General features: G+C 39.5%; 1 protein-coding gene across 1 annotated transcript; it reads left to right on the top strand.

Moving 5' to 3' along the window:
• Positions 1 to 1892: 1892 nt before the first annotated feature.
• Positions 1893 to 17941, top strand: pou2af1 (POU class 2 homeobox associating factor 1). The gene is made up of 5 exons (XM_010740323.3): positions 1893 to 2041; positions 8017 to 8144; positions 13833 to 13875; positions 14006 to 14301; positions 15607 to 17941. The coding sequence occupies exons 1-5, from the start codon at positions 2026 to 2028 to the stop codon at positions 16042 to 16044; spliced, it is 921 nt and encodes a 306-aa protein (XP_010738625.1). The 5' UTR covers positions 1893 to 2025; the 3' UTR covers positions 16045 to 17941.
• Positions 17942 to 19814: the final 1873 nt, after the last annotated feature.

Here is a 19814-nt window from a genome sequence, read left to right as displayed (position 1 = left end):
AGAGTATTTTAGCCATAGCTAAGCGTGAAACCAAATCTGGTTTATTGTGCAACAGCACCAGTCTAAACGCCCGCATCGGGTGCTGAATCAACATCATTCCAAATGGCAGTTTCCCTGATCTGGCTTCGTGGCTTTGCAGTTGGTTGGGGGTGGGGAAAGCTGTGCTTGTACTTGAGCCACAAGTGGGATGTGTTCATGAACTCTTGAACACAACCAGTTATCTCTGCCATGCCTAACCATAACCTAACCTTAAGCCTTGCTTCGCCCCCCCCCCCCCCCCCCCAAAAAAAAAAAAAAAACAACACACTTCCCTACTGCTATCTGATCAGCCAAACAGAGGACATTGTTGGATCATGCTGTATGGTTCTTTTTTTTTTTGATGAGCACTTCCATCCAACAGGAAATCCAACAAGATAACTCTCCACTATTATTCCAGCTGAGTTATTTTGCCAAATTAAAGCTGGTTGTCTCTTGTCTTGCTTTGAATTTTGTTCCTCACAAGCCCAGACAGGTACACGTTGGCAAAAAGCTCTTGTTTTGTACCAGAACCAGATATCGCAGCAAGAGTGATCTGTACGGTTCATATCACTCCCATATTGGCTTCTATCCACTGGTGCACTCAGAAATGCAGGATTCTTTTCAAAATGGTGTCGATTATTTACTAAGTGTTTCATGAACAAGTCCAAACTCATTGTAGTGAATTCATTTCATTTCGAGTTTCAGGGTCACCTGATCAGACCTAAGTCTTCGTGTTTGAAATTGGCAGCACATCAGTAACATTACAGAACTATTTGGACTGGTTATGGCTCTTAGTTACATGTGTTGACACTCTGTTCTGTGAGTATTTATTTCACTGAAAGGCAAATTTATTCATGAATGCTGGTTTAAGTGTAAAGCCAGTGTCTCCCCTTAGAGCATATTTCTGTGATGAAACAAACAAGTTCCATGTGAAATCTGATCTTACCTCAGAGAAACAGAAGTACTGACAAGTACTGACACCTGAGAAACGAGATAGCACTGAATTTTGGTGATAATATATTGATGCTGTACCTTTGTCAATGGGAAACTTGGCTGAGGTTTAAAATGACTTTCAGATAATTTCTTCAACTTATTCTTATTTGTGCAAGAGGACTAATAGCAGTTTTAGCTCAAGTTAGCATAAACACTGGAATCAGGGGGAAACAATACAACCAATACCTTTAAAACGTATTAATTAACAAATTGTATCACATTTGTTTAACCTGTGCACAAAAAGAAATGTAAAAACAACAGCTGCTTCTTGATGGACAGCAGTTTATCCATCCATTCAGCACTAGCTGGAACTAGTAGTGTTAAGGTTAAGGTTCAGATTCAAGTGCAATGGTGCCAAACGGGCAACCTTGTGTGTACAAATTAAACAAACACAAAATGTAATGTGTTCACTGGTCGACTTTACAGGTGCATTGTTGAACTTTGGACAGGCTAGCTGTTTTTCTTGCTTCCTGTCTTTATGCTAAGCTAAGGCTCATCATGTCTTGACTCCAGCTCCGTGTTTAACACACAGACGTGAGATTGATGATGATCTTCTCATCTCAAAACATTTCTCAAATAGTTGATACATTCCTTCAAATTTGAAAGCAATTATAATTACTTATAAACTGCACTCACTCAAAGTTTATGTAAGTAGGCTTGATACACATATACAAAAACAATATTTGCATCTATGATGTTTTAATTGATTTCCCTTCATTTGTCTGTGATGCATTTGAATGTATCCGTGCCATAATGTTCAGTCACCTTGGTTTCTGCTCCGTGTGGCATCACCGGGGTCTTTTTGTTTCGCCTTGTTTAAAAATGTTTTATTTTGTGTAGTTACGATTCAACTGAAATAGTCTCAACACTGAAACTAGATGCATGAGGGAGATTTGTGGTTAGAGAAGCTGTGACATCCCTGGGGGATCTTCAGGCTGTTATAAAGCGTCGTCCGTCAACCCGCCACTTTGATTTGCTTCACTTTAGCTACCTGATAGAATCCAGATAGACAGTATGCACTGGGAGAAATGTAAGTACAACACATCACTGCTCTTTTGTTTACATGTATGTGTACACAGTAACTAAAATCCTACATGTAGAATGTCCTGTATTATCTTTATATAACCTACTGATTTGAATAATTGTTATTGTAATATTTGAAATCTGATCTGCAGAAAGTTTTTTAAAATTTCAAAGAAATACAGAATTATTGAAATATGGAAATATTTCTTGTCATTTAAAGGATGTAAACACAATAATATGAACATAATATCATGTTCAGTATAATCCAATGCCTTGCACACCTTCGTTAGACGTACTTCTTGTTGTTGCTCATGTCTTTCTATAATAACATTCTGGTTGAATATTGTAGGTCAGGGTTGTTGTGTCATGAAAGAGAATTTGATTTAGCTTAAATTTCTTTGAATTCCTGCTGTTATATTTTTGGGGCAATCGTAATTAATCATCGTAATTAATTTGACCGTTTGCTAATGAGAAGCCCAAATTAACAGACGACGGCCGTGCTCACGGCTACAACATGTCAAGTTCAAGTCGAGAGTTTGCGAACTTTCCCTGTTGTGAACTGTGTCAGGATCAAGGATGAAGCTGTTGTGTGGAGTCTTTTGGAAAGAGGAAGGTGGTCATTTGGAAGTTGGCTGCATGCTGCTATTGGGTTGTAATCTTGATATGCAAAATGGTATCAGGCTGCCATCACAGTAAAATACTGCACAGCTGTGGGGCTTCCTCTTTTTTTTTTTTTTGGTTGGTGCATGTGTCACGGTGATTGTTTGTCTGTCTGTGTGTGCTCATGTGTGATTGTTTGAAACTGAAAGAGAAAAAAGGCAGCAGCATCTCCTGTGCATCAACGATCTGTACTGTAGCATTGATTTTAAGTTGAAGTTTATTCCATTAATTCAACGTGTTTTTTTGACACCTTTAAAAGACCTTTAAAAATAAAAAGGCTATTATCAGACAGAAAGTGATAGATTGTGATAGTTCTCTGTCCAAATATTTCCAATAGTCATCAGTCTTTGTCACAAGGAAAAGCAATCCTTGCACTTGTACTAAAAAAACATCTTCAATACCACCCCAGGCTCTATCTATGCAAAACATCCTCACGGAGCAGTTCAGTTTAATTGATGGTTCATAAAGTAGATTTTATTTAAAGGCACTATGCCTGCTCTGTTGTAAATGCCTTGCTTTGATAAGCAACACACCCTGTTTGCAGCACACTCCTCACACTCCTTAAGTCCCCTGCCAGGAATCCTAACAAATCTTTGTTATTGTTGGCTGCATGAGAAGCGCACTCCCCGACCTCCTGAACACTAGACCTTCTCTCCTATCATTACAGTACCCACGTCCAAGATACCATACCAGTCACATGCTGTCCAACTCTAGGTTAACTGTAAAGAGGGTCTTATTCACCAGACAGAGTTTAAGCAGATTTTTACAGTGCAGTCAAAACTATTGATGTCTGCTAAACCTCTCCCCTGACAGCCATTTTGCAATCGTAGCTTAGCAACTGTAGCCTTTCCACTACCAAAAACATGTACAAAATATTCTGTTTACACACGCAATCTGCCTTATCATCACTCATTACTATGAGTTATATTACCAGGAATAACTTCCTCTACACTGAAATAAAGGGACATTGTTGTGTCTTCTACATGAATCATCAACAGGATGTTGACCTTTGACCTGTTGGTTAGTTTAGTAAGCCATCAAGTATTTAAGATCCTTTCACAGCTACACTCTTTACTCTGCATAACTTTAAGCCTTAATATAATCTGAACTGTTGAGTTGTATATAAATTCACCCTCAGTACAGTTGTCATGAACGGGGAAATTAGCTATAGAGACCAAAACTGTTTATGGTACCAGGCTGTAAACATGTTTATTTCTGCTGTGAAGTTGGACATTTGGACATAGGAACTCTAGGTCACTGTACTTATAACCCTGTTGCTGTGGTCTACCCAAAAGAGACAGTAAATGTTCTGGTCAATGTCTTTTATCTGATAATACTGTATTCATATTTTAAAATATAAACCAGCACAGCTGACGTGTTTTTTTTTTTTTTTTAACAGCTTCTGGCTAAGCTGTCACTCCACTTGTCTTTAAGTAAAACTACCTTGAACCAAGTGCTTGCTCTCTGTAAATGTGATTGAAGTTGAACAGTGCAGGAAAAACAAAACATTCATGCCGGTAGGTGGGATTGTATTTCCTTCCAAACAGCTTGGAACAGGTTTATCTTCGGTATCACATTTGCTCCATGTAGACTTAATGAGCCACCAGTCAACACTTAAAATGCACCACTAAAACACACTCTGACTAGAGGCCTGCACATGTCCCGAAGCACAACATGGCACCTTTTCATGTAGTAAAACCACCATGTTGCCTTTGTGAACTCACTGGCTTTTATTATTTATTAATTTATTAGGTAACTGTACACCAGAGCAAGCTTATCTCAGGCAGCTGTATGCATCCTTCCCAAATGGTCAGCAACACACACTCGCATGGAATTAATCTTGTGTGCTAGATATTAAATCACAGTTGATGTAATCACCTTGTACCAGGAACTGCTCATGTCATGACTTTATATGCATGATAAGCTGTATAAAATGGGCCTGGCACATGAAGCTCTCTTTTGGTCTTCTTATATGTAACTCAGAAGACTCCTGAAATCAACATTCTTTGAATTAAATGCTATATATTTAATATTTGTATGTCACAATTGGGAACTAGTATAACCATGCACCAAAACCCAGAGTTTTTACTAATTCTTGCCACAAAACAGTTCAGAATACATCCATTTGTTTATCTAATCTATATTAAATCTAAATAAATCTATACCGTGTATGCACGTGTATGTAAGAAACGTGTCCATGTGAGGGTGAGCGAGTGTGTTGTAACTGGTGACACAGAGTGTGTAGTGAGAAAAGAGTGAGAGGGAACCGGACAGACAGCAGCAGCAGTGACAGCACAGGTTAAGTGTAAAAAGTATGTTTAGTCTTAGTTTTAATCTTTAATTTGGTTCATTAAAAATATCCTAAAAACTTAAACCCACCAGAGACTTTATTAAAAAACATAATTTTCTTTTCAGGCGGTCATCAGAGGGTCATTTTTTGTTTCCTCTGTGCAGTTTTCTGCAGAGAATAGTGCATTAGGTTCTTTGACTGCAACATGTTTTAACAAAAAAGTTAACATTTTATCTGTTTAAATGAGGACTAGTGTAAGTCATTACGTGACACAATATGAATGGGGCCCCCAGGAAGGGTAGCTGCTGTTATAATACAGTATAAACAAACAGCCCTGCGGCTTCTGTAAGTTGATTGACACAGGCAAAGGTGAAATTCTGTATCTTACTGCCTGCAGTCAATCGGCAGGGCACATGCTGTCAATGCGTGAAAGGCTGCAGAAGAGAGACCCTGCAGAAGCTGGAGAAGAAGCTGAGGGTGGGAGAAAACTGAAACTATAACATGTTGCACCTTATGAAAAAAAAAACTTCTCATACTTTAGTTAATTGATTTATTGACTTGGATACCACAAGACAAAAATACATAAGTCTGAGGACATAACAGTACATATTTATTCAGAGCTACAGAAGCACAGACATTGTTCAGGTGTTGACTCAATCCTCCTACAGTGATAATTAGAAGGGATACATGTCTCCACTTAAAAAGTGATAGCAGGCAAAGTGTGTGTGATGAAGAGCCATGGTGCAGATCACTTTTCGGGGTGCTTAAAGTGTAATTTCGCTCACTGTTTTGCTTCTGACTGAGTCACTGAGGCAGGAAACAGGACGACTATGGACTATCAAGTGGACAGATATATGATCTAATTAAAGCATTCAACTGTGGAGGTGTAAAGCACAGCCCACATTCAGATATATCACCCTCCATCTGCAGAGAGCTGTCAGCGGGCACACTGCTGCACTGCTGTAGGGTGGAAATATTCTCAGTAACCTTGTAGCCTTGAGCTGTACTGACTGATAGAGTAGTTGGAAGTTTCACATGTACAGGGCAGCGTTGCTCTAAGTTTATTCAAATGAGGTCCCTATCTGTCAGACCAGAGGCCTCCTCATGCTTATACTTGCAGGAAGTCATTGCTTGCATGTTTCTATGTACATACAATCTTTATGATCGCGCTGTTTCCTGGAAAAGACAATAAACTGTTGTCTCTGATGAGCATGCTGCTTCATAAATCAACAGTAACCACAGCTCGTGCCACCACCGGCATTAAAACACTTCCAACGAACTATTACTGATATATTTTAATGTGTTAGAAAAACTGAGAATGTTATAATAATAATTCATAATTATATTTCGACTGTTAACATTATTCAGATGAAACACACATCACTATTGTACATGGTCCCACTAAATAAATGAATGAATATATATAACACATACACAGTTGCTATTGTTGCTGAAATTTTCTGGAAAGCACTCACCAACACAAAATAAAGATCTTGAGTCAATCTATTGGTCCTTAAAGGTTTTGTCACTTTATTCTTGCAAGAGGAAATTTTCTCCAAATGCACAAGACAGTCTGCAGAAGATGTTCAGAGTGGGGCAGTCCTATGCTGAATCTTATACTCTTATTATTATGATTTACTTATGATTTATTATTTATTTACTGCTACAAAGAACTTGCATAAATGAGAGAAATATTTCTAAGTGAAAGGCACTGAGTAAAACCAAACAAGACTATAATGCACATGTTAAACATGGCTATATATGGTTATAGAACACACAATCATGTAATTTACATTTTCTATTACACTATAAACCATCATACCCTTGGAATAGTTTGCATAGAGTTTATATCAAATCAAAGCAAATCAATTTTATTTGTATAGCCCAAAGTCACAAAATAAATGGCTGACATGCGGGTCAACTCAGCTTCAATGTATAAAATATGAAAATTCATGATATATTCATGATTCAGTCATCACGACACACGTTTGAAGACAAACCAGTGTTTCACTCCATCACTTCTTAAAAATATGTCTGTGGTTGATCACAGTCATGTATGTAATTAAATGTATGACCACCAAAAATGAAAATTTGCATGATTTTAGATACATATAGATATAATAACAGCTAATGACACTGCATGGATTATTATCTGTGTGCATAGGTAGTCATTATGTCTTAAAAGCACCATCAGTCAACAGCATCAGCAAGTCACTTGAAGTTAAAATTCATCTCACACCTGTAATGTTTCATGAGAGTGCTTCAGAAAGCTTTGTATGTTTATGTAATCATAAAGCATAACGAATGCATTATAATCACTATGAATGCTGCAAGAGCACACTATAGATGTGGTCTTGGTAGAAAAAAAGAAAGAAATTGGGAATGTAATCATTTTGCCCAAGGGAGACAGTAATGTTGGCTCCTGTTGTGGCAGATGGCCACCCACCATGATCTGAGAAGTTTTTCCTTGCCACTGTCACCAAGTGCTTACTCATGGTGGTAATTGTTAGGTCTCTGTTCAAAATATTCTAAAGAGTCTGTATGGAAAGAGTTACAAGATAACTTCTGTTATGATATTGTGCTACATAAATAAACCAACTTTGTTCACAGTAACTGTATGGTTCACTCACTGTAGTGTAGCAGCAGGTTTAGGCAGTAGTATAAAAGTATAAAAGAATGACTAGACATCAACTGTTTCCATTCTTGTAGTATTAATCATGTTTTACAAAATGACTAGTCAGTGTCTTTTTCTTCTTCTCATGCTGTCAGTCTCTGCTTCACTCAGGCATATAATTAACAGACGTTATCATGTGTGTGTCACCAAATAACTTCTGCTCACTGTTAGCCTGTACTCATACTCAAATGTTATAACTGAAATACCTGGATGAATAAAATGGATTCATTTTTCTATCCTGTCTTGTTGCAAGCTCTTTTCAGTCTAAGTGTTCACAGTATGCTCTCAGGGGACTCAACACTCAGATAAAGTCCTGTGTCTGTTTTTCTCTTCCTTCCTCTATTTCTGGCCTCTCTAGCGCCACCATCAGGACTGGCTAGGGCCAAACCGTATCAAGGTGTTCGAGTCAGAGACCCGGTCAAAGAGCTGCTGAGGAGGAAGAGAAGTCTGGAGCCGCACAGCACCAAGACGGCGCCCCCTACTGCGGTGAGGACACCATGACACATGACATTAACATGCATTTCATCATGCACTTTGGATGCTTTATATTTTTTATGTCTCAATGCTGTGACATTGATCAACATACTGATTTATTAAACATACATTTGCATTCTATACAATACAAAGCTTCTAAATATTTGTTAGCCCTCCGCCCTTCCCAAAGAAAATCTCCACATTGTTCCCTGTACCTCTACCACAGCATTGTTAGTCAGTAAACAAATAAGGAATGCAGGATTTACTGTAGCAACGGTTGCTGTATGGAGCAATGATTGCTCAGAATTAAGTGGTCTCTCACTAACCAAACATTTCAAAGCTGTGCTTTGTGAGCTTTTCAGAGGATGAAAATGTACTGAAATCTGTTCATCTGGTCGATGAAATTATAAAACAATGACAATCAGAGAAAAGAAGGATTAGGATCTGGTTTTCAACCAAACTTAAGTTCAGGATTTCTTTTTTCTTCAAATAGTTTTTTTTGCAAAACACGTAAAGACTTGTGCCAGGTTTCTCTTTGACATCTGAGTGATGCTTAAATAACTTGCAACTATTAATGCTAATCACGCTTTCTTTCCTGTGTTATGATGATTGATTGCGCTTAATTTCCAGGCTGACATTCAAACTTTATTGCCCCTTATTCCTTCTGCAGAAACTTTAATGACGTTTGTAAAGGTAGGCAGAAGCCGCAAGGTAACAGAGAAACAGAGATGGTTTTCAAGCGTGAGTATTATTCAGCAGAGAGTTTCTATAGCTAAAAGAAAGAGCCCCTTCGGAGCCACCAAGAAGTGAGCAGGCCTCTCCCAGAGTGAAGGGGGGATTTTGTCCTTATATAATCCAGGTGTTTTTCCATGACAGTTACAGCCATTCCCTGTGTAGCTCCAGGGCTGGGCACACAGCCCTATGCAAAATATCTTGCAGCCTTGCCAAAGATCCCTCCCACTTGCTATTTATTAGTACACCTACCAAGACCAGGGAAAGATACACACACACATACACACACACACACACACACACACACACACACACACACACACACACACACACACACACACACACACACACACACACACACACGCACACACACATACACACATGTGGACACACTTCCCTCATAACACACCCTTTGATAAGACAGAAAAAACATGAAGCATCACTCATAACATGGTGTTGTGTGTTATCTTCCAATAGGTTGCAAAATGTAACTGATTATACTCGTCTTTCGCTGTGAGAGCATTCCTGTGGGGCATGAAAATTGCTCTTGGAACATTGTTAATCATTTGAGGGTTCTTTAACCTTGGCTTCATTTCTCCTTGGGTTGCCATGTTTTTAAATGAATTCAGTGTGCTCATCATAACTGTGTTCACATTCATGCTGTCACACCGGGGGTAGCTGTGGCTCACAGGCAGAGCGGGTAGTCCACTAATCAGATGATCGGCGGTTCAATCCCCGGCTCCTCCGGTCTGCATGCCGAAGTGTCCTTGGGCAAGATACTGAACCCCAAGTTCCTCCCGAAGGCTGTGCCATCAGTGTGTGAATGTGTGTGAATGGGCTGAATGAGGTATGTAGTGTAGAGCGCTTTGAGTGGTTGGAAGACTGGAAAGGCGCTATATAAGTACAGTCCATTTACACTGAAGAGATACTTTTGAATTTTCATTTTCTTGTCAAGAGTTATGATGAGAAAATTGCCACTTTGACTAATAAAACAAAGTGTAAAACAATAAGTTGTGGTTTATATGGAGGGAGTGGCATTTCTTGATGGGGCTTAGTCACTTCTGCAGGACGTGTGACAACCTCAGAGTGATGCCAAAGCTCCTGGAAGTCATAGTACATATTATATACATACATGGCCATATCAGCGTTGGGATGAACTGACAGTGTCTGACAGTTTCCCACTTTAAATCACAGGGCGGGACTTATCTCGGCAGATAGTCTGATGTGGAGGCCAGTTGGTACAGGGGATTACTGTTTAAACAGAGAACTTGGTTTGACATCTTTGTGTTTGACACAGCGGATTGACTCAGTTTGACTCTATTCTATTCTATTCTAATCCCCCCTCAGCTTTTCTGCAGGCTCTCTTATTATCAAGGAACAACATGAAGCAGCTCTCCGCTCCAGGCAAAGACAGCTTTCACTCTGCAAACATCTTAATTGCTTTGTGTCTTTATCTAGTTTGTGATCCTCAGAAATTCAATGAAATCTTTGGTAACCTTTCACCTTTCACCGTATCTGTAATACTAATCACTCGTCTGCGATATTTCAAGCATCTGATAGCACGTGCCCTGCCGGTTGACTGCAGGCACTACGATGTAGACATTCCCCTTTGCTCATGTCGAGCAACTTACAGAAGGTGTGACCAGCTGTCAGTGCTGTCAGTGCTGTCGCTGTCTGTCCAGTTCCCTCTCACTGTTTTCTCACTACACACAGCTTAATGATATATGATATGATGCAACACAATAATCTACCCCATAGAAAACTAAAATTGGCCCTACACTAATGAACAATAAAATTCTCTCAGAAGCACTTGTTAGTGATGACATCTGAATTATAGGATATTCTATAATGATAAACACTATGGGATGATCCAGGTGTTTCAGAGCTCTTTTTCTCTTCACCCCTGTCATGTCCACAGAGTCTACTGAGCCCAGTTAGATTCGCTGCTTGCTCAGCTCCTGTTCTGGCATGACATCGGCTCTGCTCCACATCGGCATTCCTCTGCAATCAGCAACACACTGCTCCTTAAAAACCTTTATGGACAATTTTAGCTTGTTGTTTGGTGTTAAATTTTTCCAGGTATATGATGAAATGCACAGATACTTTAAGCCTTTCTAGATCAATTTTTATTCATCTTCATCATTGTTTTCAAAGATTATTTTTAAACATAATATAAACCTACATATGTTTATGACATTGTCCCTGATAAATAAACCAATATAAGATCATAATTATTAATGATAATGTGAATGATTCACGTGAAGAATTTTGTTCATGGTTCTGGAGATATATCTGTATTTCCATCCATTTGAATTACATAGTTTTAATATAAATAAACTAACAAACTTAATGTGAAGCAAGTAATAACATTTATGTAATAGTACTAGTAAACTCAGAATGACTGCATTCATTTTTGCTGTTGGGTTTGGGCAAACAAATCGGCTTTATTAATATTGAATGCATAAAGCTGGCTACTATTCCACTACTGTGTAGTGAAATCACACAGAGTTTATTAGGACTATTACATAAATCATATTACTTGCTTCACATTAGGTGTATTAGTTGATTTATATTAACCCTATGTAATTCAAATGGATAGAAATTTTCTATGTAATTGAAATGCATAAGTCCTGCATTTGGCCAAACTATTTTTTTGAGTGTAGATATTATCTGTTTTTGTGTCTGCACAGCTCGGTGCGCTATGATATACAACATCAACATATAAAATTACTTAAAGGTCCAGTGTGTACGATTTAGGAGTATTTATTTGCAGGGATGGAATATGAAATACAATAATCATTAGTGTGTTTCTATTACTGTATGATAACCTGAGCATAAGAATCGGTGTGTTTTTGTTGTCTTAAATGAGCCCTTTATATCTACAGTGAGAGTGGGTCCTCTTCCACGTCCAAGTAGTTTTGACCATTCATCTCCTGATCGACTGTAACGCAATCTGGGAACCCATCGTCTGTCAACTGATGACCAATGTCACTTTTTATTACTGTTTGTTTTACCTGCATTCAGGTTATGGTCTCAGGGTCTGTGGGCATATAACGATGCAGAGATCTGTTCATAGAGATTAGCAGAAATGTATCAAGTTGCTAATTGGACTGTAAACAATGATTGGCACACAGAAGTGTCCTGGCCTGCACGACTGTGCTTATATTTTGTAGATCTCTCTCTAATGTGTTGAAACTGTCTGAACATAAGCTTTTGATGGGACTCCAGCAGAGAGAGGGTTTTTAATTCAGACCATTTTGATTTGATGTTTAATAACAGGATGTATTTCGGAAACTGTGAAGGCAGAGACAGACTTCTATATCAGCATCTAGTCAGCCATGATCCTTTTGTCATTGTAGCATCAAGGCCTGACTCTCTTTGCTATTGCTCTGAAGTTGTATTACAAGTTTGCTATTTTTCTCTCCACGTACAGTTTGCCTTTATATGTTGGCTATTGAGAGGCATTGTGGAAAATGTAGGAAATCATTAAGGAGATTGGGGAAAGTGGATTCAGCAGAAACCTGTAAGACCAAGGCCCAGCTTTTAACAACATCTCATGATCTTCCTCAACGGATGGAGCAAAACCATAAAATTTTATTTATATGTTTTTCATTTTATCTAATGTTTTTGTACCGGATTTACTTACTAGCTGCTTTCCATCTGCTCAGTTTAAGGTCAAGAATGAACTTTTACTCTTGACCCCTAGATTACACTGAACAGAGGGAATATATATATAGTGGATTAAAGGGCAGGATCTATCTTAAAACAAAACCCAAATGCCCATATGTGGGTCTGCGTTAAATGTGTGCATGGCTGCTTTTATTGTTGCGCTTGTCCACACTGGCTGCTCCTTCTTCTAGTAGTTTCAGTGTAATTGAAATAATTCAATCTGTCTGTCTGACCTCAGGCTCATAAATACGGTAAGTAAAGTAAACCTTCAGCCCATGGCTTCCCCCTCTCCTTTCATAGTGTGAAATGCACAAGTGAAGATCTCTTCAGGGCCAGACTTTAGTTTGCCCATTTTTGCTTGCTACTGTCGTCAAGTGCTTGCTCATGGTGGGAACTGTTGAGTATCTGTAAATAATATCATGAAGAGTACAATTTAGACCTGTTCTATATGGAAAGTGTCATGAGATATCAAGATATCAAACCTGTGTGAATTCTTCAGTGAGAATTATGAATGATCTTACGAACCCACCTTCATCTAAAGGTGCAGCTGGTTTCCACCTTCTTCCTTTGAACAACCTTATACTGGTGTAATACAAGTGTGTCTGTTGTGCCTTCAGGGAATATGATATCCGTTTACGCAATATGATTAATTATCAAGTTGCAGCTTGGAGGTTGTCAGCGAATTATGGCTTATAAAAGAAACACATCTATTGTTTTAAGGCTTATTAAGATCTAATATATAATCTTATGGATCACAGATGTCTAATTAGATCCATTTCCACTAAGAAGCATAAATTTAGGTCAATACCATAATACGTAATGTGTATACGTATGCACAAGTTAGACAGTTAAAAGCAGTTCTGTCCTAACAGAATCACAAGCCGTAACTTTGCATTCGACCTGCAAAATGTTTTCTCCTGCCAAAAATGTCAGACAAAATTCAGTATACACATGAATCATTTTACACAAGCTGATCAGACCAAGACCAGCTCTCTGAAACACATTCTGGCTCATATCGCTTACTGCGCTCACACACACACACACACACACACACACACACAAACACACACACACACACACACACACACACACACACACACACACATACTTAAATTATGATCTTGACTCTCGCTGCTGCTCACACCTGGTCTTGAACGGTACAAGTGTAAATACCACATATTTATATATAAACATTTATATATCAACATTACAGTGTGATTAGTTCTACAGCAGCAACACGAATATGATCCTACTGAATTTTTTTTTTTTTATTGTTGTTGTTATCTGTTTTTTTTTTAGGATGTGGTCACACACAACAATAACCAGTCATCATACACACAAGGTATGTGTTCATTCCTAACAGCTGCTTCTGAGAGTCACAGACACACTTGTCTGATTGATTCCTGCAAATTAGGTTTTAGGCTCTGTTTGCCAAACAGAGACAAAAACTCAAACTTCTTTTTGAAAATCAGGAATCTTCAGCTCTGATATCCAAGGCGGTTCCCCATCTGAGCCGTCTGTCACCGGAGTCAGTGATGGAGGGCTGCATTGTGCTGGATGGAAAGCTCCATCATCTGCCACCAGTGCCGGCCTTCAGTCTGCTGTGACGCCCTGGTCCTCATCTGAGTACAACCAGCAGGACCGTTCAGCTCAGGCTCTTGCCTACTCAGCCACCCCCACCCTCACCGCTGATGTGTACATGCAGACTCTGTGTCCCAGCTACACCATGCTGACCTACACACACGCACCTTTGCTCACTAACTTTGGGGTGAGTGGGAAACAATCGGTGAACAAAAGTATGATTTAAGTTTTACCAGGCAGAATACTGTGTTCTACTGTGTAGAATTTGACAAACCAATCTGTCTCTCAGACAGACCTTTGTGCCAAATTGGCAGATCCCAGCTTTTCCCTAACTTCAGAGGGTTAGTTTAATTTTTTTTAAGTGGGGGTTTCCAGTGTATTATTTACTGTACAGCTTGCCCCCAGTTTGGAGAAGCAGACAAAAGGACAAGCAATGTATTTCTGTGCACAATAAAACATATTTTAGCCACCTGAAAAACTCCTTTGACAACAATAATTTTACCTTGCAGAACACAGGGTGTGCTGTTAATGGTTAGTTTATTTGTGTTACTGTATGTTGGTGTTTTAACATAATTTTTGGATCCAAACTAATGTTTGACTCAAGGCAGCAGTAGACCAGTAACTCCTGTGTCCTGTGAGGTAACAAGAGTCTGGTGGCTTTAGAGATAGTGATATAAATTTCACATGAATGTTAATTATATATGTTTTTAGCTTTGAACACCCCACAGTGAGAAGGAAATAAATAACAAGTATATAAGTATATAATAACGAGTTGAACTTGACCATAAACATTGACCATATTTAGGGTATATTTACACATGATCAGGCACTGTGTGGCAAAACTTCCAAAAGTTGGATCCGGCTCAACCTCTCCACTGCAGGTTGCTGCGTTTTTTGGCAAACAACTCTGTTGTCAAAAAATGCGCTACCCGTCACTCAAATGGATGGAAAAACATGTGAGTGGTTTCGTGATGGGTGTGGGTTAGTGCTAGACTAGACTGAGCCTACTTTAAAATATTATTTCCAGACATGTTTAAAGAAATCTAAAAAATGTCTGGGGCTGGGGGGTAGGGTTGTCACTGCAGTGTTGATGCTCATCAAAGAGGAACATGCACCATCATTCCTAATCACCTGGCCTTCACTGCTTGCACTGGAAGGATGTGACCGTTGTGATGTTGGTGGGGAGTAGATGGATGACTGGTTCTTTTCAAATGACATCTTTGTGGCCCAGTAGCCGAAACACTGTCCAGTACGGTCGTTGAGAACCACTGACTGAGGAGATTTGGCAGAGCTTGTTGAGCGTGTGTGACTTGGGAGGCTCAGTTCAGGTTTAATACCATCTTTCATTTCACATTTTTCTCATTTTCATCCATACTCCCCTGCCAACCTAGTCTCCTATAATTTTATGAATTTCTGTGTTGCTTGCATTGAGAAATCATAAACCATGTCAATTAACAGATGTTAACATTCTAGTCATATTTGTTTGTTTTAGACCATACCCATGGCCCCAACTCCAGGGTCCCTTCCTCAGATGGAGCTCCCAGACTCAGGGTTGACTTACCTCCCCTGGGCTCAGCCCCTCACCACCATATCCACCATACCTAACCCAGGGGGGGTCCAATTTGCACCTGGATCTGCAGCCCTTCCCGGGTCATCTCTGGTCCACATGCCCTTGTCCATGTCTTTGGCCACCATGATCCCTCAACTGGAGCCACAGGGTTCAGATCCTCAGCCACAGATACTGGAACTCCCGCAGCGTTCAGGTCACCAGCTGGACCTTGAACCACAAGACCAGTCTTTGGATGAAGACCCAGTGGTGGAGCCAGAATCTCCGAACCTCCTGGATAAACTTCTGGAGGATCAAAAGGATGATGGCGGAGAGGAGGACAAAGACTCGTACAGCAGCTCACTGTTCATTCCGAATGTCTGAAAATATGAGTGTTCTGTGGAGAACAGTATTGTTTCTGTTTGTTTCTCAGGGTTCACCATTTAATAATCAGTTTGGTTCATTACAACTTGGGTCTTCATTTTGTAGCTGTGGTCATAATTCTTATGTGATGATAGCACTGTTCTCAGAAAAGAATTTGCTGAAATTGCATAACCAGGGTAAGAGAACCTCCTCTCCTAATACAACAACTGGACATGATTAACCTATCCTCCTCTACAGCTGAACTTGATTTTATGTTAGTAGCACTTATTGCAGAACCCACATGTCCTTGTCACACTGCACTGTAGTGTTGTTGAATGTCATGTCTTTGGACTGTGGGAGAAAGCCGGAGTATGTGGACAGAACCCATACAGAAACAGAGAGAAAATGCAAACTCCACACAGACAGGTGCCAGACCTTGTTTCTTGAGCCCACCTGACATTTTAGTGATTTTGCCATGTGCTTGGATTCAAACAGTGAATTTCGTCACTATGAACAGACACAACAGAAAAGAATGATGGCCAGAACTACTAAAAATAAGACCTCAGTTGTAATAAAGCTAAAACACCTGTTTTCTCTAGCAATGACCAACAATATACAGCAATATCTTCTACTATTTTTGTTGTTTTTTACAAGTAGCAAAAAGGGAACCTCCTTTTCATTTTCTCCTTTTTTTTGCAGAATGCAATTCAGTATTATTTTATGCTCACATGTTGCCATGTAATGTAAATTTCTATTGCTCTAACAAGATTTGTTCAAGATTAATGATTAATGCTTTTTGCAACTGTACATTTGATTTAAATTCATATTTTCCTTTTTGCAGCAGGAGTTCTGTCAGTGACAGTTGCAGTTTTCTGAGATACAGTTACAATTGAGTTCTATCCACCCCCTCTTAGCCTTGAGATGTTTGCCTTTGTTAAAATCTACCACAATGCTGTCAGTTTAACGAGAGCCTAGAGAATAACCACGTGGTGATGGTTTCCTTTTTTACTAGCTGATGATTTATAATAATCCAGTAGAAGAGCCGGGCTTGTGCTCACAAGAGAAATTGACCATGCAAAGAGCAAAGATAAAGTAGAAAATTAGGTACTAACTGTCAGTAGTATCTGCACTATTTGAAATACATGTGTTTTTACATGCATGGAAGAGGTTTTGAGTGCTTTAAAAACGCAGGTCAGAGGCACAAACTATTCACTAAGAAGCAATGATAATCCTGGTTGAGCTTGGTTGAGTTGAGCTTTCAGTGGGGTGTCAACCAAGGCCAGTGAGCACATGTAAAGTCTTTAAAGTGAAACAGCATCAGGCAAGATTTGTATGTCAAAACATCAGTCCATCCATAGCATTGTGGAACAAGACTGACATGTTATAGACTACATTTCTGTGAGAAATGTGCTGTAGACCAGATGACATGTTGACATACCCAGTGTGTAGGCCTACTTGTAACTGTAACTGTAAGTTTAATAAAGAGGGAAGAAAGTACTGTAAATCAGCAGATATAATAAAGGTAAGTTTCAAGACAAATAAATCATTGCGTTGCATTGCATGTTTTCTTGGCGCTGAACTTTTTCTGCTGCAGTCACAGCTTTCTGCCATTTAGAGCAGCCAATATGCCAACCTGCTCAGCAACCTTTAAATTCCAGGAAATGTCTCTGCCTAAATTGGTCTTTTTTTAAGGTTGTTGTTCAAGCGATAATATGCAAGCTAGCCAGCTACAAAAGGGTGTTTGACCCTGACGCAGTGAGATAAGGACTTTGGCCCAGTGCTCGTGCTTGTTTTTGACAGGGAAGGATTCTCAGTCTCAGGGGTTTTCCCCCCCGAGGGGAAACTGACATCGTGAGAGGGGTGAGATGTTCATCTGTTAAAAAAAAAAAAAAAATCCCACACCTGGAAACACCTGAGATCATATCACATATGAGAAAACATGCTGAGCCTGCTCATGGGATGGGAACATATGAGGAAGAAGTGTTGACTTTGGCTCTGTTTTCACCATTCCAAGTTGTTAAAAACAAAACAAGAATATTTGACACCCCAATGAGCTCCAACAGGAAATGAAACTGAAAAAGGAAAAGCAGAGACAATAAATTAAAATTACTGGACTTTGTAGTTCAGGTGAGATGTGTAATTTTATAAAGTATGAATGTATTGTATGAATACCAGGAGGGCAGGTTCCCCAGTTCATTGTTTTTTGATATCAGCTTGAATATAAAACTGTAATTTAAGATCCTTGGTGAACTTAACATGAGAACTTTCAAAGGTTTTGACTGACACAATCATTTGAACATTCAGTCCAGCTGTTGAAAGTTGCAGGAAATGTGGAAGTGTAATCATCCATCTGCTCCCTTTGATTCTTGGCAAATGATTTATCTGATGACTCATTCAGTGTGTGTCTCTCGTGTGCCGCTCTTCGAGTCTGCCCTTTTATCGCAAAGCTCAAACTTGCCTCTCCTGTGGATCATAGAAGGGACAGTTTGTCCTCTGCTGACTTGCTGACACAACTTATGTCCTGGGGGTGCATCAGGAGGAGGAACGGTGTTGAAAGGTAATGCCATGTGTGACACTTGGCTTACAAGGGCCTGTAGGTTCCCAGTCAAGTCTTCCACCGCTTCTTTTTCAGCACATCACTTCATTTTATCACAAAGATGGTTGGGAAGCTGCGATGTCTGATGAAAGCCACATTTGTTGAATCGGTTGCTTTAAAGTGCCCCATCTTTCGGTGTTGCTGAAACGTGCCTGTGCAGCACCTTTGATAGCACTTAGGGCGGGTCGCATGGAGCAATTGACAGAGCTTATCATTATGAGGTTATGCCCCAGGGTCTCAGAAATCTGGCACCCCAAGGAGGCTGAGAATCAGCATACCACCTTTGTCACAATTAGAGTTCCTATGCATTCTGCTGTTGTACAACTTTGTAACAGCTAAATTATTTATTAAAGAAAGACTAAGCTTATAAGCCTCATTTCATATAGAAAAAATGTGAAGTGTTCTCAGTGATGTTCTCTCCTCTTTAATGGAGCTCTTTTGGATATTGGCAAAATCCTTGAAGTGCCCAACGACTGGGCATATTCAGTAATTTAAAATAAAAATTCCAGAATTACCAGAATATAACGCCCTTATGCATGAATACAAACCTTCATGTGAGTATTTCAATCAACATTGGTGACTTTATGTCTGACTTCACCAGCTGGGGGGTCCTGAGGCAAAAAGGAGCTGTTGGGCCCCTATAAACCCCCCATTTCTCCCTCTTTTTTTGGAATATGGACCCTGAATATAATATAAAATTTAAGACCTGAGGGCCTCAACATGTCCAAAGCAGGCCTTCATGTTTTAGCAGGATGTATCATTATTATTATTATTATTATTAGGCAGTAAACCTGGGGTAATGCGCTTTGGAATCCAACCATCATTGTCTCATGCATCTTAGCTAATAAAAGTCAGAGTACAAAACAGGACTGGTTTCCATAGAGATGGCAATGACTCAGGAGAAAAGCACTGCCTCACTTTGTCAACACTTCCTCATGAAAGTATTCTTTTAATCATTTAACACCTGTGCTATCAAATCCAGACAACTCCATTTTGCAAAGAGAGATCCAAGTGTGTGTGTGTGTGTGTGTGTGTGTGTGTGTGTGTGTGTGTGTGTGTGTGAGAGAGAGAGAGAGAGAGAGAGAGGGAGACAGAAAGGCAGTGACACCCTGTCAAACTGGCTTTTAACAAGAATCATGTTTATGTCTATCTACAAAAAGATGGGCTCAGAATTATCAGAAATGTATGATCCAGC

The sequence above is a fragment of the Larimichthys crocea genome, chromosome VII, assembly GCF_000972845.2.
Source record: "Larimichthys crocea isolate SSNF chromosome VII, L_crocea_2.0, whole genome shotgun sequence".
Classification (NCBI taxonomy): Eukaryota; Metazoa; Chordata; class Actinopteri; family Sciaenidae; genus Larimichthys; species Larimichthys crocea.
This window is presented reverse-complemented; position numbering and strand designations above follow the sequence as displayed.